The following is a 27,501-nucleotide window of genomic DNA, read 5'->3' as shown; positions in this document are numbered from 1 at the left end:
TGAGATCTCATTTGTTTTCTGTACCCATTGAAGGACGTTGTGCTCTCTAATTTGTGACTTTTTAAAAACCATTTTCAGATCAGTTCTCGCCTTTTGCATCCAGTAGTGGCAGAAGATTAAACTTCTCTTACACTAGAGACGTGACTCTCAAAGATGGGCAAAACAGTAAGTACCAAGGGGTGGGCAAAGCCCGGGTTTATGCTGCCTTCTGAGCTAAGGAGAAGAATCACTGTTCCCGTCTTTCCAAGAAAACATCCTCTGGTTATTCATTACTGTAGTTCCTCGTGACCAGGCATGCTGCAAAAGACCCAAGTCAGAGGCCTAGTCTGCTCCTATAAAGATGGAAAGATAGTGCGGTACAAGGGGAAGAGGGCTAGTTCTGGAATCCCAGGACCTGGGTTCGGATCATGGCTGTTTTCTCTACATTTGGCCTGGAGCAGACACTCCTTCACCTCCCATGGTTTCATTTACAAAATAATGGCGTTGGCTCAATGGCCTCTGTGGTCCAATCCCAGGAAAGTCTTCACGTTTTGGGATTCATGTTTAGATGGCGCAAAAAACTTTCCACACCACCACCTTGTGAGGCAGGTGGTGTTAGTATCATTATTTTGTACACAAGGAAACTGAGGCAGAGGAAGGTTAAGTAACATGTCTGGTCTCACAGACAATAGAAGACCCTTACCCCAAGAGCCCAGCTCCTCAGGATCTAGGCTTATTCCCCTACAGTCACAGGACTAAAGGACCTTAGACATCACAGATGAGGAAACAGGAGCCCAGAGAGTTCAGCCCCAGGCTTTGCCCAGGCATCCACTGTCTGTCGGTATTAGTGGGGGATCAGTCATTCCCGTCCTTTTTGTCTGAAGCATTTGTCACAGGCCTCAGCTCCTTGCACCCTGTAGCCTCTCTGGTGTTATTGTTCCGCTCTTATTCCTCCTCCCCTTGGCTGTTCCACCTCCATTCTCTTTGTGCCACATTGAGCTTGTGGCCTTTAAGCCCTCATAGCTGCCACTCCTGCATCCTCTTTGGGAACGTGTGTAGAAGCTACTGAAAGGAAGAAGGAATAGACCCTGGGGAGTGACTGCATACAGACCCTGGTTGACTAACAATGCTGGGATTTTTAAGCCTAGCTGACTAGAGGAACGGTGGTTCCATGGTTTGGCCAAGAAGTTTGGTTTTAGACACGTGGAACTTGAGCTCCTTTCCCTGTCCAGGGGATAATGTCCTGCCAACAACTGCTCGCTTGGGCTAGAGAACTAGGTTTGAGAGTCACCTGGTTCATATTCTAAATCTGGAGCTCATGAGGGTCTCCCACTTCACCTTGCAGATCAGGAAACCGAGGCTCACACCTCAGGTGACCAGGTAATGACTGTCTCCCAGTCTAGTCTTCTTCCTAAGAGAAAACTTAATCCCTTTATTCCTTCCCTGCAGCCTACTAAAGTCACTATTGCATTCTGTAGAGACAGACCCATTGAAATAGGGACTTGGCAAGCTGCAAGGCGCTTTAAAGGCCAACTCCCTCATTTTATTTTATTTTATTTATTTATTTTTATTTAGTCAATGTAGAACATTATTCCTTGGTTACAAGAATCATATTCTTTCCCTCCCTTCCCTCCCCACCCCATAGCTGACGCGCAGTTCCACTGGGTATTACTCATGTCCTTGATCAGAACCTGTTTCCATGTTGTTGATTAATGCACTAGGATGATCATTTAGAGTCTACATCCCCAGTCATATCCCCACAGTTTTTCTCTGAATGTGGACAGTGTTCTTTCTCGTAGATCCCTCTGCAACTCCCTTATTTTAAACAGAAAATGGAGGCTGAGAAAAAGTGTCCCAAAGTGGCCCAGAGAGTCAGCAGCTCATGTCAGTACAATCCCTATCATCAGAACGTTAATCCGCGTGTCTTCCTTCATCAGAAGAAACGATCCAGAAAAGTCCCTGATCCAAATCGCCCTTTGAACAAAGAATGCCAGAGACTTTTCACTGCCTCATGAAGAGAGTCCTGGCCTAGGGGTCAGGGGGAGTCTGCATTGATTTCCCACTAACACTCCCCGCTCCGTGTGTGACTTGGGGACAGCCCAGAGAACTTCCTCATCCGTAACATCCCGGAGATGACGACCCTGTCGCTGCCGTGTCAGTGTGTCTTGTATCCCACGTGGAAAAGAAACCCCTGGTTGTCTCTTGTTGAGAAAAAAGAGTAAATGTCCATACTTGGGAATGGCATTATGTCAAACAATCTTCTTTGTCATTAATGGATGAATTCCTTTTCAAAGTAACTTCTTCCCTTTTTTCTCTTTGTTCCTAGATGTGGCCATCGCTGTACAGTACAACCGGGATGGCTCCTACCGCATGCAGGTATGTCCGCTGGTCTCCTACAGTTTAAAAGGGTCTTGACAGATTGAGCACGTGTATTGCTAACCGTTAGCCATTGTTTCCCTAAGCCATTGCTGATGCACTCTTATTCGGGGCCAGCTTCTGGAAATTAGTTCTGTACCATTTGATTCTTTCTTTTGTTTGTCCAGCTTAGCTGTCATTCTTTCATAATGGAAATGGAGCAAAGCCACATGCTCAGATCTAAGATAATCTCCTAAGCTGGACACATAATGAGCCGCTGGCGTGGGTCCGTGGGGATGAGGGCTGCAGGTTGGGTGTTCTAGGAGGAAAGTATCTTTTCTAGCTGTTAAATAGGCTTCATTGACAAGAGGGAAAATTGAACAAAATGCCCTCGAATTCAGTTTAGGGAAAAGAATAAAATGAAAAGGTTCGCTGGTGGATAGAGTAAGAGAATCTTCCCATTCCGGTGAGATTCATCTCTGTCGTGTGCTGAAACGGTGTCTGACATCCTTCCAGAAGCACAACTTGCCTGGCAACCTTTGTACACATGGACTTTCCTCCTCTAAGAATGAGAAATTGGGGAAATCAGCCCAGTGTGTGAAGAGAGAGCACTGAAGGCTGTGTCATGTCTCTAGTGGGTCTCTGAGGATTTCCCTAATGTATTGGCAGCAGAGAGCTGGGAGGACCACAGATTTCTACCAGTTGTCTGACACTTATTTTAACAAAATGGCTATCTACTCGCGGGCTAGATAGAAATGGGAGGCTGGGGCACAGAAGGGCCCGACACGCTCGAACAACAACCTCCATCCACTATCCGGTCTGACATTGCTTACTTAATCCTCAAATTGAGTTGACTGGGAAGAGGAAAGACGCTCAATTTGGTGTTGGTGTTGGGGGATCAGCAAAATGGGTCAGAAAGGAGCAGATCTCTCTTCACACGCCCTACATTCCAGCCAAGCTGGTCTGCAAGCTGTTCCCCAAATTCGCCTGCTGTTCCTCTCCAGCCTGAAAAGTGTGCTTTCCTCCCCCTCATCTCAGAATTGTGCCTTTCTCTCAGGGCTCAGTTTGGGGGCTGTTGTCTCCAGGAAGCCTCGACTCATCTACCCAGTGGTGTGCGTGATCTCCACCGGGAGATCGTTTTGTATTTGCTTCTCTGGGCATGTGGTCTCTCTCGAGTTGAATCTAAGGTCTTTGAGGGAAGGAACACGCGTTTTTGTCTTTGTACCCCCGGTGCGGGCCCTCAGGAAATGTCTCCTCAGTTGGATTGAACTGCTTTAACATGGAGCGGTGGTTGCACATGTAAAATCTATATCAGATGACTTAGTGTCTCGGGGAGGGGGAGAAGTGAGAAGGAGGCTGGGAAAGAGGGAAAGAACTGGGAATTCAAAACTTTTAAAAAAGAATGTTAAAAAGATTGTTTTTAACATGTAATTGGGGGAAAACATTATTTAAAGATATGACAGACCTTTATTGCAAAAGCGCTGCATGATCCTGCCCCAAAGTTGCAGCACCACTCAGCTAGAGGCACTGAAATCACTCAGGTTGTACCCTGATGCTCTCTGCCCTGGCAGACAAATCTTCAACCCTGTCGTGAGGCTGTCTTTTTGATATAGAGACTGTGACGGATGGATGGACAACCCCACTGCAGTCACCAAACAGGGATGGGAGAAGACTGGTTTATTCCCCTTAGGATGGTGATGTATTCCCACAAAGTATAGCCCCCAACAGTCATGCCCCGGGGTACTGCCGCCATTCAGGCCGGACTTCCTGCCCAGACGCATCTTTATACCGTTTATTAACGCGCCGGTGGCTAGCACATCCCCTGGCCCACAGTGGTCTCTTGACAAATATTTGCTGATGTAGGGGTTGGTAGAAGTCCCCACAGCAGACAGTAAGTATCTTTACGGTCACACCATTAAAGGAAAGCTGAAAAGAACACCACCCCCCACGAGTACAGGAGAGAGAGACAGAGAGGGTGGTCAGCAGGTTATCAAGACCACAGCTCCCTTCTGGTCAGGCTTCTTTCTGCACAGGAACCTCAGGAAGTCAAGTGCTCAGTGTCAAGGTCCTTAGGACCCCTCAGAGAGGCCATTCAGGCCAAGGGGCCGCCTGCTCTGGTGCCAGGTCCTGGCAAGCGCTAGACATTGTTCATCTTTGATCCCTTTCACCAGGCTGGGTGTTCTGTGGGTGCCAGTAGAGCTGGCAGGAGAGGGGAGGGCAGCCTTGCTCTGGACAAGCTCCAGCTGCACCTCCCTGCAGGATGTGGCAAAGGGAAAGCAGAAGGAATAAAAACACTGAACATTTCCAGCGTGGTGCCCCCAGCTGGAGAACCAAGGCGCTAACATTTCTGCGTCCTCTTTCACCTTAGTTTTGTGTCATGTGCATTTTAAAAGAACAGCCTTAGGAGCTGTGCTTCAGAGTCATGTGAATCCAAGTGGAAAATGGACTCCAATGCCGGCTTGTTTTGATACCATCAAGGAGACGTTTTCCTTGTGTGTAAAGAAAGGAATATAGAGATAGGCATGTTTACACACATATACACATAGATATACAAGTATATACACATGTGTATGTAGAGATACATGTAAAGTATATGTAATTATAATGAAAATAATAGCTAACTTTTATATAGTACTTTGCAAAATAAAAAAAAGGTTTGCAAAATGCTTTTTAAAATCTCATGTTATCAGACATTTCCTAGCTATGTCACCCTGGGCAAGTCACTTAGTCCCCACTTCCTAGCTCTTGCCACTCTTCTGCCTTGGAACAGTACTTAGTGTAAGGGTTTTTTAAAATCTCATTGTATCCTCACAACCACCCTGGGGGAAAAATACCATTTTGATCCCTATTTTTGCAGATGAGCAAACTGAGGCTTGCCCAGGATCACACCACTAGTAAGCATCTAAAGCAGAATTTGAACTAACTCGAGTTTTTCTGACTCTAGATCTAGTGTTCTACCCACTGTACCACCCGGCTGCTATCATAAAGTTATATGTGTTTGAACTACATTGCATGATTGTTACATATGCACACATAAAATCATCTCGTATACATATATATTTGAGCAAAGCGATCTTGTCACCGTCTACATTTCATTCTCCAGCATCAGAGCTGAAACGGGCAGAATGGGTCTGTGGGTCTTCAGCGTGCTTTGGCCACGTGAAAGAGGGTCTCCAGCACTAAGCTCCTTTCATGGTTTTTTAAATGTATTTCATATGTGATTTTTCATGAGTTGTTTATAACTTCTTTGTCTACACGCACAAAGTGGGCCACACATGAAAACTGGAAACACTCAGAGGTGAGTTACTGATCAACTTGCCTCCCAGCTGAAAGCTCTGTAGCCTGTCTCTCTTGCAGTCTGCCAGACTTTTACCTTCTGTTTTCTTTTAGCAGTTTGTTTTGTAGGACCACTTTTCGATATTTAAGTTGACCTAATAATGGCATCACATTCTGGTGTTAACGATACACATACCATATTTTCTTTCCTAATTGACTACAGATAAATATTTAGACCCCAAGATGCCAATCTGAGTTCTGTCTCCCTACAGAAAAACAAAGCAAATGAACCAAATCCAGAGTCAGTCTTTTAAAACCATTTCAGATTTGGTCATTTCATCTTTACTGATGCATGAAAGGTAACAGGTACATGGTTTTCCCAGCACTCCTCAAACATTAGTCTTTTTCACATCCATTACCTATAGATCTTGGTGAAAAAAATCCCCTGATGCCTCATTTGGGCATACAGGTGACCCTCCTGCCTTCTCCAAGGATATGCCCCATGGAATACGAGCTCTACTTACCCTTCTAATACTTTGCATAAAGTCCTTTCAGAAAATTTGAACCAGGGGTGGGTGTGTCTATAGGAAAAATAAAAGGCTACATCGTTCTGTTTTAGAATATTTGTATTTTCTCATAGTTGTTCAAAGCTTTGGGGAGAAAATGAGCCATGTAGGATTCTAATGCCAACATTATTATTTTACCAACATCACTGTTTTTTGCTTTTTTGTTTTCTAATTTCTGTTGTTTCAGGTTGAAGATAAAACTTTTGAAGTCTTTGGTGACCTTTGTAAGGAAGGAGACTCCACATACCTGAAATGTTCTGTTAATGGAATTGTTAGTAAACCTAAGTTGATTATCTTGGACAACACCATTCACTTGTTTTCCATGGTAATGCTTCTTTATACTACTATGCTTGGGTTTGGGAGAACATTGGCATGAACTATCTTTCCTTCACATGCTCATATAGACATCCTTTCCTATATTTTTACATTTCTTTTTTCTTTATTATACATTATATCTCAATGTATCATATCTTTTTATTCATTATTATGTTTAGTCTTATTTTTTATTCCCCAAGTTGTCTGTCTTTCTGAGTCTCTTCCTATACCCCAGGCATGTGTAGACCTTCTTTCCACACATACACACCCATCTACTGCAGCTACTTTCCTGCCATTGTCCATGATTTTGAAGATGATTCTGAGGAGAGTCTGGAAGACTTGAGCTCAGAGATTCAGATTTCTTGTGCCGGGGGAATAGGGACTTGATAACAGGAGCCAGAGGAGCTGACTAATGTTGGTATTATTCAGCATAGAGAACCAGAGTGAAATAGGAATGAGAGAAAACAGATTGTCCATGGACAATGGTTTAGTTTTTCATTTGAGGAGCAGCCTCTCAATGAATCCTTAATTTTTATTATTTTATATGCACAGAGGAATGGACAACTATTGTGCTAATTTGAAGTTAGTATATTGCCATGACTTGCCTTGAAGATCAACCATGAGGGAGATCACTTTGCAATAAGACTTTTGATATTTCTGAAAAGTAAGAAGGGAAGATTTTCTTCTCTCTTCAAAGGGCTACTTTTCAAAATTAAATAGAAACAGATTTCCTACAACATATGTGTAAGTTTTAAATAATGACCTGCACAGTAAGGATTTTTTCTTACATTTTTACATTAAGAGTTTTACTGAATTTTAAAATGTTAAAACAAGCATTCTTAAATAGGTAGCTATCATGAATTGGCCGTTGGCCAGGGTCCTTTGTCAATCCCTGCTCTAGCCAAAAAAAAAAAAAATCGTCACCAGATGAATGATAAACTGCACCAGGCAGGTGAGAATTAGAATCCTACATGGCTCATTTTCTCTCCAAAGCTTTAACAACTATATTAAAATACAAAGATACTAAAATGGAACTGTGTGGCTTTGTCGTTTTCCTAGCGACATATTTATATTTTCCAAAATGAAAGACAATGTGCAAAGCATTAGAAGGGTAATTAGGAAAGACATCATGATCCCTCTTCTGACCCATCCTCAAAGTTGTAAAGTTTGGCTGGGCTGAGGGGAGCTTGTACTCCATTGGGATGCCCTTGGAGAAGGCAGAAAGATCACAATGATGCCGCAATGCAGCATCAGTGGAGGATTTTTTAAATACAGCTCCAACAGGTAAGGTACATACATTAAAAATGACTCAGGTCTGTGTAGTGCTGTGAAAATTATGTGCCAGTAATTAGTTACCTTTCGTGCATCAGTAAAGGTGGGGTAATCAAATCTGAAGTGGCTCTAAGAGACTGGCCTTGGTTCTGATTGGTTTGTTGGGGGTTTTTTGGTAGGAAGGCAGTGCTCGGATTGGCATCCCAGTGCCCAAATATTTGTCAGTGGCAAGTTCAGAAGGAGCACAGACGAGTACCCTTGCACCCATGACTGGGACAATTGAGAAGGTAAGTAAGCCAAGAGCAGATATGTAAAAATGACACCTCGTATTCTGCCTATTTAGTAGGGCCTGTTGGTTCTCTTCTGCCCTCCCAGCTAACCTAGGGAAACTCAGAAAGTGAACCTTGTTTGTTGCAAATAATTGGATTAATGCTTTTTTATGAATATGGGAATTTCCTTAGAGCTGACAAAGAATTTTGACTCTTTTTAAAAGGCATTAAAAGACAGAATACCTGGCATTTTCTCATAGTTCATTTTTTTTCCTCTGATTTCTTTTTTAAAAAACTTTTTGTGGATGTATTTTGTTTATATAATAATTTCATTTTCAAATGAATCCGTTTCCTGTGTCTTAACCTCAGAAGCCATCCCTTGTAACAAAGAAAAGAAATAAAAGGGGGGAAATTCAACACCTGAGTTGAACCTGACAGTAAACCCCCAATTATGAAAAGGCAGGAGACAAGTGGATTTTCTTTTCTAAGAGCTACTTTTCATAGTCAAATCAAATAAAAAAAGGTTTCCTCCAACATTATGTAAATCTTAAATAATCTTTAAACTTCAAAAATAATTTTTAAAACATCAGCACAACCAAAGTTAATGTCACTATGTCTTGACATCATTGTAGCATCAAGACTGAGCTAGGCAGTCACATCCCAGAGGTTCAGATAGGGCCAGTCCCTCCAGGCCCCTTTATTGAATCTTGGCTTTGGTCTGGGGGAGTCTCTAAGCCCTCAGCGGGCTCACCCAGAGGCTCTATGGAGCATTCACAGCAGAGAGGGGGGAAGAAATCCATCCAGGCTCACCAGAAAGCTCCCTTTGGGCCCCAAACAATGTGGAGCTGATTCAGGAGCTTTGCCAGGGACTGAAGTGGGAGGGAGAAGCCTCGGCCGCTGAGAAGGCCCCGTCGACAGCCCCATTGGCAGGCCTGGTGCCTCTGCAAGGATGCTCCCTGTTTGGGGTCATGGCCTTCGGGGCTCTCTGGGGGGAAGTTGGGGGCTCGGAGTTTCTGCAGGGTCACTGGGCCTGCCTGCTTGAATTCCAGATCTTTGTGAAAGCCGGAGACAGAGTGAAGACTGGAGACACCCTGATGGTTATGATAGCTATGAAGATGGAGGTGAGTAAAAGGAAGAGACAAAGGAGTTGGCCCAGGACAAAGAGCCCTGGCTCTGGGCTCAGAGGCCCCGATTCAGATCTCCTCTCTGCCCCCAGCACCTGCATTACCCTCTGGCCATGGGACCCTCGACTGCTCCCTGACCACCCGCTAGCACTGCCAGCATCTTCTCACCCACAAGCTCCCGGCCTCAGAGTCACGGCACGCCCATACCCGGCACCCAACCACACTTTTCTGGAGTAGCCAAACTGTTTTGAGTATATTTTACCTTTTGGCCAAACTTTAAGTGTTGCAAGCCATGTACGGCTTAAAGAGTCAACTTGAAAAACAAGGCAGCCTGAATGCTTTTATTTATTTATTTTTAATCCTCACCTTCCGTCTTGGAGCCAATATTGTGTATAAGCTCCAAGGCAGAAGAGTGGTAAGGGCTGGGCAATGGGGGTCAAGTGACTTGCCCAGGGTCACCCAGCTGGGAAGTGTCTGAGGCCAGATTTGAACCCAGGACCTCCCGTCTCTAGGCTGAGCTACCCAGCTGCCCCCCTGAATGCTTTTTTTAAACCCTTACTTCCATCTTAGAATCCAAGGGCTAGGCAGTGGGGTTAAGTGACTTGCCCACGGTTTGAGGCCAGATTCAAACCCAGGACCTGAGCCTGCCTCTCAATCCCTGAGCCAGCCGGCTGCCCTCTCAGCCTAAACGTTGGATCTTGGTGCGTTGGCATTGCTAAGTCGGCTACAATTCCTTATCTCTGGCTTCTGAAATAACTAAGATGCTCAGCTGTAAATAGGCAGAAGCCTGGCCTGTTTTTCCTCTGTGGCTTCCCGCATTGGATTTGCTTTCAGAGTGAGCAAGGCTCGCGCCAAATCGAGAAGGCTGAGCAGAAGAAAGCAACACGCAGCCTGTTTTCAGAATGCCTGCAAGCAGGGCGATGCGGGACCTCCCAGAGCCAACACAGGGTCTCCTGCCCAACACTGGGGCCGGCTCGGGGGGCGGGAGCCTGACCTGACGGTGTGCCGTGCTCTTCCTCTGCAGCACGCCATCAGGTCCCCGAAGGACGGCACGATAAAGAACGTCCTCTTCCGAGAAGGTTCTCAGGCCAACAGACACGCTTCACTAATCGAGTTTGTAGAAGAAGAACCGGGAGAATCCGAATCCAAATGAGCCCAGCCGGGAGGCCCGTCCCTACATGATCTCGGGCTTGTGCGCCGGACCCCCGAGCCTCCGGGCGCCGGCTCAGCGGCCGGCCTGCTCACTCGCCGTCCCGCTTCTGTTGTGCTTTAGACGCTCTCTTCACTCGCTCTACACTCAATAAACCGCATCTGTGTAACCAGAGGGGCGGCAGCTTCGCGCGTTTCATCCCGTAGACTTTCAAGGGAGGGAGGCAGGCCAGAACGGTGGGAAGAAGCGCCGTCCTCGAGCCGCGGCGCTTCGACTGCCGTCGCTTGTGATTTCTGTTGAAATGTCCCTCTCTATGGTGCGGCCCCCAGACCTGCCGCCTTTCCCTTACTCGCGGCCCCTTCTTACCCTTGGACGGATTTGGATCCTGCCCGGCCAGCCGCAAACTTGCCAGCTCCCCGCTCGCTGCCCACAATTTTTCCATTTTACAATCTGTTTTATTTTGGAGTATTTCAGAACAGAAAAATGGTCACCTCGTGTCTCGTCTGAGAATTGTCTGATCAGTGACCCATTCCAGGGGCGTATATTTTAGAAAGAGGAGTCTGGGAAATGTACTAGATCAGGAGGCAGGCCTAGTCCAGACGGCCACTGAAATCATCTTCAGGGGCAGCTGGGTGGCGCAGGGGGTAGAGAGCCAGGCCAGAGACAGGAGGTCCTACGTTCAATGCTGGCCTCAGACACTAACCAGCTGGGTGACCCTGGGCAAGTCGCTTAATCCCCACCGCCTAGCCCTTACCACTCTGTTGCCTTGGAACGGATTCCGCCTAATATCAATTCTAAGACAGAAAATAAGGTCAGGTTTTTTTTAAGTGAATTAATTTCTCTAAGTCTCAGGTTATTTAGCACTAAACTAAAAAGAGATTTATTCATGATTTCTTTTTTAAATTTTTATGTATTTATTCTTTAACTATTTTTCCATGTTTAAATGCAATATGTTTATTTTCTTTCCCTCCCCCTCCCAGAGCCAACAAGCAATTCCATTACAAATGTTATCCCTTGATAACCTATTTCCACATTATTGTGCTATAGAGCATAGATTAATGATTTCTAATGGACCTCCCAGTACTAATTTTCTTTCCTTTTTGTCCTTTGCATCTTTATAAATGACATCATTCTGTCTGTTTTGTTAGCCAACATGAACTTTCTTTTTAACCTGACTCCTGTCCATTTTACCCATCTCATTCGCTGTATCTGTTCTTCAGTGACTTTCTAAGAAGCTTACTGAGTTCGGGGGTGAAGGAAATGGTAAGCTATTAAATGTTCTAAATAGCCTTTGTGTTGTGGTTCAGTTCACCATCTTAAAAGAAAATGATGGCCGACAAAATTTTCAAGTGGAAAAAGAGAAATGCTTCTATTTAAAGGACAAAACGTGACAGCTTTGTAAAGAAGGAAAAACATCACCTGTCTTCATGAATGAGTTTAGACAAGGCCACATCCCATCTCACGCGTATACCACAACATTTTGTCCTGATCCGGGAAAAAACAAAATTTTAATGACAATTTTGTGGTGCCAAAAGTACTAGTTTGACATTTTTCCTCCAGCACCTATTTCTCAAATGTTCCCCTCACCCACACTAAGTGATCCAGACACCTGCATCCATCAGAACATCACCTCGTGCCTTTCCACTCGCCCAAGGGAGACACATTGAAGACAGAATCCCCATCTTTTTTTTCCTTCTTTTTTTTTTAATTTTTATTTGGTCATTTCCAAACATTATTCATTGGAAACAAAGATCATTTTCTTTTCTTCAGAATCCCCATCTTTTTTTTCCTTATCTTTTTTTTTATTTTAATTTGGTCATTTCCAAACATTATTCATTGGAAACAAAGATCATTTTCTTTTCTTCAGAATCCCCATCTTTAAGAAGCACATAGCCATCCAATCAATAGACTCGGACCCAGGGATGTCCTCACACGCCATACCCTCTACCCTGTGCCAATGGCATGATTCCAGGCAGGATTTGAGGAACATGATTATTAGAATTCCCGGAGTCAGGAAGGCCTGGCACTCTCCCACCTGGAGAATTATTATAATCAGAATGCTGTCTGATCATGGTTTTCTGGATGATGAACTAGAGCAGGAAGAAACTAGAGTCGAGGAGACAAGTTAGAAAACCAACTCAGAGGTGATGAGGGTCCGGAATGGTGTGCTGCCAATAAACATGGAAAGAGGACAACCGTGGTTGGAATTCTCCCTTTCTTCTTTGCTCTGTCTGACTTTAAAGTGCTACTATTAGTAGTTATTTCACGAGATGTTTATGCCATACATATCATGTATTTGATATAGGCTATATATTTATAAAACGTTTTGCAAACCTTAAAGCATGTAGGTCTCAAAGTATTATCTCTGGATCCCTGGGGTTCCCCAAAAGCCTTTCAAAGAGTCCATGAGGTCAAAACTATCTTCATAGTAATAGTAAAATGTTATTCGCCTGTGAAACTATTTTCCCTTTTCTAACCACATATCTGTATGACGTCAGATTTTCTTCATAGACTTCAACCAAAGCAACATGTCACAAAAGACTGAATGCAGAAGCAGATAGGAAAGTCCAACTATCTTATATTAAACCAGATATCAAAGAGATTTGCAAAAACAAAAAAAAAAAGGGCAAAACATTAACAGTCTTCAAACTAAATTTTTAGTTTTGTTCTGGAAATTGCTATTTTCATAAAAATGTTATTTATGTTGACATGTAATGGGTTTATTATTGGTATTGTACTTTAAAATGAATAAATATTTGTAAATTGTTACCAGTTTTAAAATCAAATACAGTAAATTTCAATAAATATAATCCACATAAAGAAAACTCATTAAAGTCCTTAATTTTTAGAATGTAAAGGAGATCTGAGACCAAAAAGTTTGAGAACTGCTGCCTTAAAGGATTGTCAGTTATGATTATCACTCATCTCAAAATTAGGAAGTTATAGACAGAAAAATAGATGGACAAAGAGACAGAGAGATCGATAGAAAGTGGAATCTGCACTAGATCCTTCGTGCATGACTTCTTTGCCTTCTGAAGTAGTTCTATATGTGTTCAATTATTAACTCTGCTGTTTACTCATTTGTAAAATGAGGAAATTGGACTAGGTGGATTCTAGAGCTAAAGCTATGATCCTTAGTAGAAAATGCATGCAGCTGTGGTAGATACAAGCTATGAACAGGTGGAGTTCATTATAGAAAAGAGGAGGTCTTAGTTCTTGTCTTTTCTCCCTGAGCTTTCTCTTCTTCCCCACTCTTTCTCACCATCTAGTGTCAATCAGCAGAAAGCCTGGCAGGTCACTGAAATCAGAGGTTCTCTGTGGCCTGTGTGCTGGCAAACTAGAGGAACCCAACAGCTTGGTAAACCAGTCCTGGGCTGGGGCTCTCTCCTCCTTTGGCACCTGCTAGCTGCTGACCCAAAATCCAGAGACTTTGATTCTTGGGTGTGCACGTCTATATTTTGGAAGGTGGCCCAGTACAAGGGTGCCAGTTAAATGCTCAGTTTCTTCTGCTGACTCACCTGAATCTATGATCCATTTTCCTCTCCCATGATTAGACAGTAATCAGTCATTCAATCAAAAAGTATTTATGATCTACCAAGAGGGGAAACCCTGAACCCTTCTCTCGTACTCTGATTATTGTTCCCAAATTCTCTGTTTCTCAGAAACAGCAAAAATGTTAGGCCCCAAAGTGTGCAGCCTTGGTAAAGCCGTAAAACTTTCTGCTGCTGTTAAAATATTTACAGCATCACTAGTAACTCTTTGCACTTTCTGTTATGACTTCCATCTAAAGATCCCCCAGACAGCTTTCTGAATATTAATTCCTTAAGCTCCATGACACCCCTTAAAAGAGAACTTGATTATTCTGAGTAGACTGCAGTTGCTCTTAAACAGAGGAACTGTCTCTTTTCTTTGTTTTAAATGAAAAAAAAAATGTCCTCAGACACTCCCTCCTGGTTACCACCACCACCACCACCTTCCCCACTGGCTTCTGGGCTGTGGCTTTGCCTTGATTCATTCTTAACCATTCCTTGTTTAGTTTACCAAATTCTCTTCCTGTTTACTAAATGTGGGTGTCCCCCAAAGCTCTGTTTTGGGCCTGTTAATTTCTATAATTTTTCACTTCATGACTTCATCAGTTCCTTTGGGATCAATGATTTCTATGCAGATGACTCTCAACTCTATATTGTCAGACCTAAACACTTTCCTGGGCCCTCTTTTCTTTCTTCCCTTCCCTTCACCTTCCCTTCTGTTCTCTTTTCCTCTCCCTTCCCTTCCCTTCATCCTACCTGCACAACTTCTTATATCTGTTCCCTTCTCTCTAACCACAGTTTCTTATCTATTTTGGACAGGAAAATTAGAGGGATAATGATTGGAGTTGAGGCGTCCTTTCTGGGAATGGTGCTGTTGATTTAAATGACTAACTACTATCAGTTTGAGGTGGAAAGGGAGTGGGTTGGGGTAGGGGTTTGAAAAGGGCAGCGTAGCCTGAGGAGAACTGGGAAGTCCTGTGGTGGGTTAGATAAGGGAAATAAATGTGCATCAGTCCAAAGTCCAAAATCCCAGGATGGAGAATGATAGGAAATCAGATTGGAAAGCTTGGCCAGAGCCATCAGGGTAAGATTAAGGATTTGTTGTGACAGAGGCCATAAGGAGTTGCTGAAGATTTTTGAGTGAGAGGGAAGAAAGTCCCGGTCAGAATGTCAGCTTAGCAGCTATGTGGATGTGGTGTTTCTCCTTGGTACGTGAAGACGGCCAAAATGATATCACAATGTCTGGAACAATGTACAGTGTGTCTGACTGGCTGATCACATCAAGACCAGCTCAGAAGGCTACCACAGGTCAGACACAAATAGCCCATCCAAACATTTGGGATATAGTGTTGAAAAATTTACGCATCTCACATTTATTTCTTTTGAACTACTAAAAGTTTGCTTTGCTCATGGAGCACAGTGCCTTCTGTGATGTGAGCACCCCATGCTGGATAGTCTTTCCACATTTCACAATTAATTGATACCAGAGTTCTTCAGAGAGACCTTGAGAGCATCTTTGTCTTATTTCTCCTGACCTCTGAGCGAATGCTTGCCTTGTGTGAGTTCTCCTTAAAATAAACTTTTAGGCAAATGTGTTTTTGGCACTCCAGCAATATGGCCAACCCATCAGAGCTTTTTTCATACGGTTAAAGCTTTGATTTCTGCCTCCACAAACTATCTGTTCATATCTTTTATTTATCTTTCGTGGAATGGCTCATATTCTTATAAATTTGACAAAGTTCTCTGTGGTAGATATGACATCACTATCTGAGAAATTTTCTGCTTTCCTTCTAATCTTAAACTAATTCAAATGGAAGAGATTCAGTTTCCTGGCATAGCACACTGTCCAGGTTTCACAGGCATACAACAATGAGATCAGCACAAACGGCTTTGTAGACCTTCGATTTGCTAGTCAACCTAATAATACCTCTCTTCTCTCACATTTTCCTTCAGAGCCTTCCAAACACTGAGCTGGCTCTGGCAATGTATGAATCAACTTCATCATCTATGTGTACATCCCTGGAAAATACACTACATAATAGCTATGTGGGAGATAGATTGGAAATGAAGGGTTAAACCAGAGGAAGTGTGAACATTTAGGAAACAATTACAATAGAGGCAAAGTGTTAGGGCTGACCTAGGGAAGAAACTGGCCTGCTGGTTATTCTCCCGGCACAAACCTTTAGTGAGTCAGTCGCTAAATACAAAAAAAGCACCTACTATGTGCCAAGCACTGGGACAATACACAAAAGTAAACTAAAAGTGGGAAGGAACAGGGGAAGGTAGCTGGCATGGACTGTGATACTAAAGTCCAGAGTGTAGTCAGATAGGAAATGAAAAGATGGCTGACATGAACATCCTCCTTATGTGGAGATTCTAGGAGAAGCTCTCCACTGTAAGGGTTAAATTAAGGATTTGACTAAAATATATGATTAAAGTATTATTGCTCAAAGTTGAAGTGACCTTTAATAGCTTTTATTTATCCCAAAAAAGGTGGAAAGAGTGAAAGAGAAATACAAAAAGGTAAAGAAGACATTAACCTACTCAGCCAGGACTTGTTGACCTTCAACCAAATTAAACTCTCTCCAAAAGACAGGAAGGGAAAGCCAGCTATCCACTCACCCAAGTTCCTTCCAAGAGGTTGGTCTAGACAATGACTGGAGCTGAAGGTGATTCCTGAGCCCAACTTCCTTCTTGAAGTCCAACTCCTTGAAGCTGACTTCTTGGACGTCCCTCTAGCCTCAGAAATTCAGGGTCTTTTACAGTGGCTTCTTGTCTCCTCCCCTCTTCACAGAGTCCAATCACAGGGTTCAGTTTCTGAGGGTGTGAACTCTTAAAAAGAATTCACAAGTTTCTGACTTTGAGTTATAAAAAAGGGCAGAGCTCTCCAAGTATCTTGCTGGCTTCTCACTTAGTACTAGGTAGGGTGTGAATTCACTAAGTGGTTTGTGAGCTCCACCTAGTTCAGACTTGTGTTGATTCAGTCGAAAGGTAGACAAAAGAGTTAATTCTGTTTTCATAATCTTAAGTTAGTATTAACTCAGGATGGACAATAGAGTAAAGAATTTTTTTTTTCACACTACCCTCCAATCGGAGAAGGAGGAGTTATAGGGATAGAACTGACTGAAGAGATGTCAGTTTCAGGGCTGAAATGATCTTGTTGATGTTGTTGGGGGTAGCTCAGTAGATTGAGAGCCAGGCCTAGAGATGGGAGGTCCCAAGTTCAAATCTGGCCTCAGACACTTCCCTGCTGTGTGACCCTGGGCAAGTCACTTAACTCCCATTGCCAACCCCTTACCACTCTTCTGCCTTGAAACCAATACACAGTTTGGATTCCAAGACAGAAGGTGAAGGTTAAAAAAAAAAAAGATTATGTTCTTGGGTAGTGCAGAGGAAGTGAAGAGATGGCTTGATGTCTCTCCCAACTTTCCACAAATAGTACCTCATATCTAGAATGTTCTCCCTTTTCATTGCCACCTCATAGAATCCTTAGCATCCTTCAAAGCATAGTTCAGGTGCCACTTCCTAAGGGAGGACTTTCTAGATCCCTCAGTAATTGTACTCTGAGTAATTGTCCCTGAGATTACTTAGTATATATACTTAAATGTGCATAAGCTGTTTCCCTCCAGTAGAATATCCATTCCTCAAGGACAGGAATTATTTGATTTTTGACCCTGCATCCCTGATACCTTATACCACATTTGGCACATATTAGTCACTTAATAGATACTTTTGGTTAAATCGAAAGTTCAGTCATTTCAACACCCAGAAACTTTTGAGAAAAATGCTATGCACATCCAGAGAAAGAACTGTGGGAGCAGAAACAGAAGAAAAACATATGATCGATCATGTGGTTCAATGGGGATATGATTGGGGTTTTGACATTAAAAGATCACTATTGCAAATATGAATAATGAGGAAATATGATTTGAACAATGATACATGTATATCCCAGTGGAATTGTTTATTAGCTCTGAGATGGGGAAGGGAAGAGGGGTGGGAAAAATCAAGAATCATGTAACCATGGAAAAACATCCTAAATAAATAATTAATTTTAAAAAATAAATTAAAAAAAGAAAGTTCAATTTAGCAACTATTTCTTTCACATCTACTATGTACAATCCATTGCTTTTATGTATCCTTAGAGAGTACACAAACATGACCTATGTGTTCTAAGTTTGTTCAGGAAATTCCTGGATCAACATTTTCTTCAGAGAGAAAGTAAATACTTTCATACTGAAAAACTGATCCTGAGTGATCAGTCAGTGGGAGAAAGTTTCTTTCATCTTTTACCCACTTTAAAATCCCTTCTTTCTTCTCACTTTTCCTACATATCAAATTTTTAGTTCATAATATCAAATTTTAGTTCATAATATCTAATCTGCAAAATATTTGGTTTGTTGTCTCTAAGCAGAAAGGTAATGTTGGCTGAAAATAATCAACACAGTAGTAATCTTTGGGAATTAATTATTCCTTGAAATCCCCAAGTAACTGTTTTTAATGCCTAGAGGATGGGGGTTGTGGGTGGGAGGAGGTTTGGAGCAGTGAAGAGCATGTTGGACTGTGAGAATCAAAAAGGTGGTAGTTTGAATCCTGTCTCTGACATTGACTAGTTTTGTGATCTTGGGCAAGAAGAATGCCACAGGGCTTGGACCTCAATGGCATCTGACATCATCCCTTGCCACTTACCAGCTGTGATCCTAGAAGAATGGAATCTAAAGGGATGCTACAAAGAGGAGCTATTTCTTTGCCTCTTTCTCTCTCCCTTTTTTGCCTAACAAGCATCACATCACCCACTCCATTCTCTGTCAGAAAGAGAGATGAAGAAAAGGAATCACAACCCAAGTTGCCCTTAGTTCCAACGCTGAAATTTTCCAAATTGCCTTTAGGTGGAAGCTCAAGCCCCCAGCAAATGAGCTTCCCTGTTCCTGCATAGCTCCACCACAGTCACAGGATATTTTCATTTCTCTCTGTAATTTTCTGAGCCTGTTGAGGATTGGAACTCATTGTAACGCTATTTGGAACAATTCAAGCTTAGAAAACAACAAGGAAGTCATTGTGCCATTAATTTAGCCATTGTTTTATAAATCTTGAGTCATTTTCAATTGGCAACTGATGGAATAAAGAGCTTTGTTTCTTGCCAATAATGTAAATGAAAGATTTATGGAGCACCTACTAACAAAAAGTAATACCAACAACAATATTTATGTAATGCCTATTATGTGCCAACCGCTATGCTAAGTACTTTACCAATACCCCACTTGATCCTCACAACAGTCCTGGCAGGTAGGTGTTACTATAGCATTTTATAGATGAAGAGACTGAGGCAAACAGGTTAAATGACTTAAAAAGGGTCACATAGTTGGGAAGTATATTTGAACTCAGGTCTGCCTAATTCTAGGCTGGATGCTTTATCCACTATTCCTTTTCTCAGTGGTGAAGATCTTAAATGCGGCCCTGAATGACTAGACTTTAAATAAGGAAAATAATACCAAGAATCTCGATATAAAAAATTAGAACTACAATATTAGCTTTTAAAAATCAAGTCCTACCTCTAAAAAGCTGGAAAATATCTGATTAGAAACCTGAAGACAGGGTCCATTGATCAGGGACTAGCCTAATCAAGTTAAAAGAAAATAAAAAGGGGGCAGCTGGGTAGCTCACTGGATTGAGAGCCAGGCCTAGAGACGGGAGGTCCTAGGTTCAAATGTGAGCTCAGGCACTTCCCAGCTGTGTGACCCTGGGCAAGTCACTTGACCCCCATTGCCTAGCCCTTACCACTCTTCTGCCTTGGAGCCAATACACAGTATTGACTCCAAGACGGAAAGGGTTAAAAAAGAAAAGAAAAAACCAAAAGGATGATCACCAGGTGCTGATTTTTCATTTTTCTTAAATGATGATTATATGATTGTAGACTATTTGCAGGCAGATGGGTAGGAGGAATTGGGGATTTTTCTCACTTTATATAAGTATTGAACTAACAAGTATTATATTATGGTAGTTTTCAAAGTACATGTGTATACAGCACCTCAGTTGATTCTTATAAAAAATGAGTGAAAGCAGGTTAAGGATTAGATTCATTTGGCACATGATTAAAGGCACAGAAAAAAAATTTTTTTGAACTCTTACCTTCTGTCTTAGAATTGATTCTAAGTATTATTTCCAAAACAGAAGTACTGTAACTGCTAGACAATGGGGGTTAAGTGACTTCCCCAGGATCACATAGCTAGGAAGTGTCTGAGGTCAAATTTGAACCCAAGACCATATGTCTCCAGCCCCCAGCTACCCCAAGGCTCAAGGATATTATCCAAGGTTACACGGCTAGTAAACAGTAAAGTCAAGTCTCGAATGGAAGTTTTGAGAATCATAGCTCAATGTTCTTCATATATCAATATTATATGTCAATATTCAAAATCACTTTGGGAGAAATTCACAAGTATCTTTCTTGAAAGGTTCATAAAGTTTACCCGAAAAGGTAAGTTTCTGATTCTCCAGCAGCTGCTAAGGCTGGCAGGTTAGGCTGCATTCACTCTCCGAAGAAATCATTCAGCAATATGATCAAAGAAACTTTTATTTAGAGGCTACTTTGTACCAAGGAACAGCCTCTGCCCTGTTTTTGTGTTTTGAAGTCTGGAATTATAGATACATGTAAAAACTCTAAACTAAAAGGGTAAATTTTTCTTAAGATGAAGAGAAAGGGGGCAGCTGGGCAGCTCAGTGGATTGAGAGCTAGACCTAGAGATGGGAGGTCCTGGGTTCAAATATGACCTCAGCCACTTCCCAGCTGTGTGACCCTGGGCAAGTCACTTGACCCCCATTGTCTAGCCCTTACCACTCTTCTGCCTTGGAACCCATACACAGTATTGATTCCAAGAGGGAAGGTAAGGGTTTAAAAAAAAGATGAAGAGAAAGAAAATATTTTGAAAACAAAACTTAGTGACTGACAAAAAATTTAAAACTTGACCAAATATAGTTTCTTTAAATCCTAGGTATTTGCCATTTAGCAGGTACCAACTCCCAAGGTACTAAAACACCTGACAGAGTGCTACTGGCTGTGGGATTTGTAGTATTTTTCTACTGATTATGCTGGTGGATTTGAAGTCTCTTTTTTGGTAACGTTAACTATTGACAAAATAAACTAAAAGACCAAAAGAAAAAAAAATTGAGTGTCTGCAGTGTTCAAAGGTGCTACTATGTGAGAAAGGCTTCAAGCATAATCCCAAGATTTTCTTCCTGTCAGAAAACTAACCTAGCTGATCAGAGAGGGTAGGCTGGTGCCTAACTAGGTGAATAATAGGTGATTAATTCTTTGGCCATGACAGCCCATGAAATAAGACTATAAAATAATCTTTTTTTAACCTTTACCTTCCATTTTGGAATTAATACTAAGTATTGGTTCCAAGGCAGAAGAGTAATAAGGGCTAGGAAATGGGGGTTAAATGACTTGCCCAGGGTCACACAACTAGTTGAATCCAGAATCTCCCCACTTCAGGCTTGATTCTCAATCCACTGAGCCACCTAGCTATCCCTAAAATAATCTTTAATCTTGTGAATCCCCCTTTCTCTTCCTCAGGGATAATAATGGCTTGGCAGAAAAGAGGACAGATATTAAGTATACAAAGAGTGGGGGAAATTACAGATAATATTGTTACCCCAAGAAATAATAACAAATAATGTCAAGAAGTACCAACTCGTATTTCTACTTTCTCATCTTTATAAAATCTTCATGAGAATAATCTACACATATAACATATGAGGAAGGAAAACGCAAGAGTTTTGCAAAAAAGGATTCTTTATGTCAGACCTCATCTTTAACATTCATACAGTTGACTAAAAGCGGTTGGGAATGCAAGGTTCTGCTGTTTGTTGTTGTTGATTATAATAGATAGATAGATAGAAGAACAGATAGATAACCCAAAAAGACAAAGTAGTTGCACTGTTAAAGTAAAATAGCCCTAAAGGCCCTCCTCCACCAAGGAATCTCCTGTAGGTATTAGCATCCTATAAGATGCCCTGATAAATGTAACTCATAAATTTGTTCAGTAACCCTGTGATTATTCAAGCAGGCAGATGCATGCTCACCAGTGCTTTGCCCTGTAATGTTGAAACGATTGTGAAGATTAAACTAACTCTGCCCATTTTTAATCACCAAAAGCGTATACACCCCACTCACAGTTGAGTGGGGGCGGTCTGTGACCCACGTGTGTGAGAGTGCGTGATGAATCAGAATTGACTGACTGCCCCCTGGGTAGTCCTAAGCAAAAGCTTTAACTGTAATTGGTACGTGTCAAATGAAGGAAGTCACAGGAAGTTAAAAAAAGAAATGGTCTTTAAAATTGCCAAGAAACTTCCTCTCCATGGGGAGTTTGGAGACAAATACAGAACTGAGTCCATGTAATAAGTTCAGATGAGCATTTCCACCAGACCAATGGTGCTCTAACTCTTTGGAATGAAATTAGCCATTTGAAGCTGGAACCATGCAGAATCTATCAAAGCACACTGGAATAGGCAGCTACTTCTGCCAACATCTCTATTTGTGTCCTTGTTTTAGTTTTCCTAGCATTTGGCTACATAGCCTCCTGAATAGTAAGTAACTACTGTAAACAGGTAGACTGGTCTCAAGCTTCATATCCATAGTAAAGCAAGAAAGGAATAAATTTTAAAATTTAGTTCATTTCATTCCCCAGATACTCAAACTCAGAATGCCTGATTTTATCCCCTCCCATTTCCACAATCCAATCCAAGATACCCAGAAAATTACTTTGGTTTTGTTTCTTTTTGATAGTATAGAACAGTGATGGCAAACCTTGTAGAGATGGAGTGCTAGGTGCTATCCCCACTCCATTCCCCCAGACCAAGTGCCAGGCATGCCTTGCCCCCCTTACCCCACACAGGGAAGGGAGGAAGTGCTCCCATTGGGTTGCTGGACAGAGGGGTGGGTGAAGTGAGGAATGCCCTCTGAGAGTGTAGGGGGATGGGAGGGAATGACCCGAGCACTCCTCTCCCCTCCAGTTCTGCTGCCTGTGAGCTGCCACCTTACCTGCTGTTTGCTTCCCTTGGGCTGCTAGGCAGAGGGATGGATAGGCATGGTGGAGAGGGGGAGGGGAGAAGCTTTGCTCAAGTCCCTCTGCCTTTCTAGGAACAAACACAGGGGGTGGGGTGGGGGTGGTGATGGCTGCATGCCCACAGAGAGTGCTCTGCATGCCATCTTTGGCATCCATGCCATAGGCTCACCATCATGGGTATAGAACAATTTCAATGACATGCTTATAATTACAAAATAGTGAGAGACAGTATGTTATAATGACAAAAATATTGAATTCAGCATCAGGAATTATAATCCCAACATTGACTACCTGGGTGACCTTGAAAAAAAATACTTCTCAATTCTGTTTTCCTATTGGCAAAATGGCTATTACACTAAGGCACCACACATACAAAGAAAAGGCCTTGTTGGACATCAGATGGATTCAGAAATGTGAGATAGTAGTTGTACTTTTTATTTGCTGAAATTAAGGTATTGTTATTTGGGTAAGCAATTAGGATCCTTTACCCTACCAATATCAGTATTTAACTTATATGCTCCAAATGGCTTAAGTTCTAAAGGAACTTAACAAAAAAAAATTGAAATATAAGATGACCTAGAGAGTACAATAGAAGTAGGAAATTTCTATATGTTTCCAACAAGTCTGATGGAAAGATAAACAAAGGGATAAATATAGAATTAAACAAATAGCTGCAAAAATTAGTGCTACAAGTGCTAAATGGAATTGCTAAAAATTAGCAGTACCACATGAAGCTTTTACCAAAATTGTCCCGATATTGGGGCATAGAAATATTGCAAACATGGAAAATGGCAGACACTAAACATGTATCCTTTAAGAATCAGTTTGCTAAAAAGACTTATCCTAAGGGAGCACACACAAAAGACCCAGACTCAAATGGAGTCTTTGCAATGAAATCCTAAACTATGAATGGGTTAAAGAGCAAGACATAGAAACAATGAATAACTAGATGTGAGAAAATAATAAGGATGAAACAATATGCCAAAAAATTTTAGATGCAGCTGAGGCAGTCTTCAGAGGGGAAATAATGTCCCTACAAACATACATAAACAAAATGGAAAAGGAGAAAATTAATGAATGAAATATGTACTTTTTAAAAATTCAAAAACAAACTCAAAATAAGCACAAAAAAGAGATAATAAAAATCATAGAAATGAACTGGAAACTAAAAAATTCCAATGGAAATGACAAAACAAAAAGCTGGCTCTCAAAAAAAAAACTAATAACATTAATAAACCTTGAGCCATACATAAATCAAAAGCAATAAAAAATCAAAGCAATAAAATAACAAATGAACAAGAAGAAATCGCAAGAAGACCAAGAGAAATGAATCAACTCTAGTTAAATGAACAAGCATTTATTAAGTGCATACTATGTGCTGGACAAAATTATCAGACCCTTTGCGTGCAAGTACATGTTAACAAAAGAACACAAAAGAAATAGAATACCTTCCAAAACATAAAATGCCCAAGCTAAATGAAAACCAGAGATCTTAACTACTCCATTTTAAGAAAAAGAAATAGAACAAATATAAAGGAAAAAGTCATGGATCTCATGGCTACAGAGAAGAATCCTCTCAACCTTTCAAAGAATGCTTAACAATACCACACCTCCTAGGGAAGTCAAACCTGGTGTTGCCACCTTGACTATCATCTCTTTTCAGTCTCTGATGGAGACAGCACAGGACCCTGAGACCAAAGGGACAGTCGTTTGCCCAGACCCATTTCCAGGACAGCCCCTTTAGCCATTATTAAAAGGAAAAATTGGAGAAGCGAAGGGATTTACTTTCTCATCACCACCAGCAATAACTGCTGATAGACATAAATACATGGGTTATGCAAGTGGCAGGACCCACTAGTATTGTTGCTAGACCAGCCCTCTCAGTCATCGTCAAGAAAGAAGAAAGTAAACACTAACTATGTGCTGGACAACATGCAAGGCAGTGAGGACAGGAATACAAACAAAAAGATGCTCCCTGCCCTCAAAGAGCTTACATTCTAATATTGGAACACAACCTAGAAGAAAGAGGAATAGTATAATAACAGAGAAGGGTATCCAGCAGGAAATACGGCACTGAAATTCAAAGAAGTCAAGAACAGAGCTGGAAGGGGAAAGGAAGGCAGGCTGGCCAAGGCCACTCCACAAAATAGAAGTTTCAGAGGAACTCGCCAATGGGAGAAAGGGGTCTGGCCATGTAGAGAAAAGTCCATGGTGATCCGGCTGTAGGGTGGTAGAGTGGTCTAGGGCAAGGAGGGGCCAGGCACTGAGGAAGTTCCAGGATGAGCTAGCAGTCGTGGGGGCACAAGTTTTGAAATCTAGACAAAGTTAAAAAACAGGGCCAGGAAGGAAAAATGGAGAAGGTACTGGTGTCCCTATGAACATTTACAGGGCAGGGGGGCCAGGCTAGCTGGAGTATTCTGAGGGAGAGACAAGAGGCAGCATCGACTAGACGAGGGGAACCATCATACCACCTTCACTACCATTTTCCCTCAGATCCTGATGAGATAGCCCAAGAACCTTTGGAAAAGCACTGCTCCCAGCCCAATGTCAGTAGCCATCAGTCTGAGAAGCTACCCCTGTGAAGATGCAGCTTGGCAACAGTTCCTATAGATAGGTGCTGCAGCCATGTCTACTGAAGACTCAGTAAAGTTCTCATTTCTAAAGTCGTTGACACTGCCAAACAGTTCAAAATTAGAAACTGATATGATTATATCATTAGAAATGAAATGAAGGGGGGCAGCTAGGTGGCTCAGTGGATTGAGAGCCAGGACTAGAGATGGGAGGTCCTGGGTTCAAATCTGGCCTCAGACCCTTCCCAGCTGTGTGACCCTGGACAAGTCACTTGACCCCCATTGCCTAGCCCTTAACATTCTTCTGCCTTGGAGCCAATATACAGTGTTGACTCTAAGAGAGAAGGTAAGGGTTAAAAAAAAAAGAAATGAAATGAAATGAAGGAAAAGGCATTACCATATGTGGTACCACTGAAACCTAAGGATCATGGAACTTTTCTGTCTGACTTGCATCTGAAACCTTCCATAGGTGTTGTTCTGTCTGTTTTTATCCCAGACCTCATCACAGGGTTTGGCACATTGTTAGCATTTAATTAATAAATTGATTTATTCATATACAAATTATTTTCAAAAATTGAGAAAGCGCCCTATCAGAAACCTGTTCTGTGACAAACAAAAACTTAATACTTAAACCAGGGAAACATAAAGCACAGAAATAGATCTATAGACAAATATCATTAATGACTGTCAATTCTATAATATTAAATAAAACCTTATAGAACAAACCTTAGAAAATCATCCAAAAATCATTCATCATGACCAAGTTGGGATTTATACTAGGAATGTAAAGATGGTTTAACATTAAGAAAACAAGAATTTAAAATGTAAAAAAAAAATACTTGTAAACCATGGGATTATCTTAATAGATACAGTCAAACCCTTTAACAAAATAATTCATTTATGCTAAAAAAAATCCTACGAAGTCTAGGCAGAGATGGACCCTTTTAATATCATGAAAAGTATCTAAAACTAAAAGTAAGCATGATCTCCAATGGGGGTACAGTAGGACCCTTCCCAGTAGGAGGAAGTCAAATGTCACAGTGGATAGAGTGCTGTGCCTTCAGTCAGGAAGACCTGAGTTCAAAGCTGTTTCAGTTAGTTACTTCTTAGGTAGGTGACCCTGGGTAAGTACCTTAACTTCTGTCTCAGTTTTGTCACCTATAAAATGGGTATAAAGATAACACTTACTTCTCGGACTTGTGTGAATAAAATGAGACATTAGCACAGTATCTGGCACATAATACAGTTTTTTTCCTTTCCCTTCACCAACAAATATAGGAGTTAAGCAAGGGTGTCTACACTCTCCACTATTATTTTATATAGTTCTGGAAGTGCTAGCAATGGAAACCAAACAAGAGAAAGAAATTAAAGGCATAAAGACACATAAAAAGAAGATAAAACAACCCTATTTGTTGCTTTTTTTTTTTTTAAACCCTCACCTTCCGTCTTAGAATCAATACTGGGTATTGGTTCTAAGGTAGAAGAGTGGTAAGGGCTAGGCAATGGGGGTCAAGTGACTTGCCCAGGGTCACACAGCTGGGAAGTGTCTGAGTTCACATTTGAACCCAGGACCTCCTGTCTCTGGGCCTGACTCTCAATCTACTGAGCCACTCAGCTGCCCCCTAAAACTACCCCTATTTGATGACATGTTAATTTACTTAGAAAATTCTAGGGAATCAGCAAAAATACTGATTGAAACAATAGCTTCAGCAAAGTTATAAGCATTTCTGTATAAAAAGAACGAAATGCAAAAGACAATAATAGAAGGGAAAATGCCATTCCATACCCTTTAACCCAGAGTTTCCTCTAATAGCGTTTTACTCCTAGGAGGTCATTGATAAGAAGAAAGTATCTATTTATATAAAAATATTTACAGGATCACTTGATATAATAGCAAAGAATTAGAAATTAAATGGGTGTTTGTTGCTTGGCTAAAGAAATTGTGGTGCATAAATGTAATCGAATGTGACTGCTGTAAGAAATGCTGAATATGATGAATACAGAGAAGCATGGAAAGATCTAATGAACTG

General features: G+C 41.7%; 1 protein-coding gene and 1 long non-coding RNA gene across 7 annotated transcripts in view; one reads left to right on the top strand and one right to left on the bottom strand.

Moving 5' to 3' along the window:
* The window catches only part of MCCC1 (methylcrotonyl-CoA carboxylase subunit 1), a 71,110-nt gene extending 57,979 nt beyond the window's left edge, over positions 1 to 13,131 (top strand). Inside the window, exons 14-19 of the mRNA XM_007502003.3 lie at positions 79 to 165; positions 2,306 to 2,355; positions 6,364 to 6,501; positions 7,943 to 8,050; positions 9,082 to 9,153; positions 10,181 to 13,131. Of these exons, the coding sequence (XP_007502065.2) occupies positions 79 to 165; positions 2,306 to 2,355; positions 6,364 to 6,501; positions 7,943 to 8,050; positions 9,082 to 9,153; positions 10,181 to 10,309 (584 nt within the window). The 3' untranslated portion in view covers positions 10,310 to 13,131. The remainder of the gene's footprint in view (positions 1 to 78; positions 166 to 2,305; positions 2,356 to 6,363; positions 6,502 to 7,942; positions 8,051 to 9,081; positions 9,154 to 10,180) is intronic.
* The window catches only part of LOC103097223 (uncharacterized), a 29,135-nt gene continuing 13,623 nt past the window's right edge, over positions 11,990 to 27,501 (bottom strand). For 2 of the 6 annotated variants that reach the window (XR_008914011.1, XR_008914008.1), the window contains one exon: positions 24,140 to 26,629. This is a non-coding gene — a long non-coding RNA (uncharacterized LOC103097223). Of the gene's footprint in view, positions 16,669 to 24,136; positions 26,630 to 27,501 lie in introns of those variants that run through there. The other 4 variants (XR_008914009.1, XR_008914012.1, XR_008914010.1 and 1 more) reach the window with 4 other exon arrangements.

Source organism: Monodelphis domestica, chromosome 8, assembly GCF_027887165.1.
Source record: "Monodelphis domestica isolate mMonDom1 chromosome 8, mMonDom1.pri, whole genome shotgun sequence".
Lineage (NCBI taxonomy): Eukaryota > Metazoa > Chordata > Mammalia > Didelphimorphia > Didelphidae > Monodelphis > Monodelphis domestica.
The sequence above is the reverse complement of the archived record's forward strand: the minus strand, read 5'-3'. Positions and strand labels throughout refer to the sequence as shown.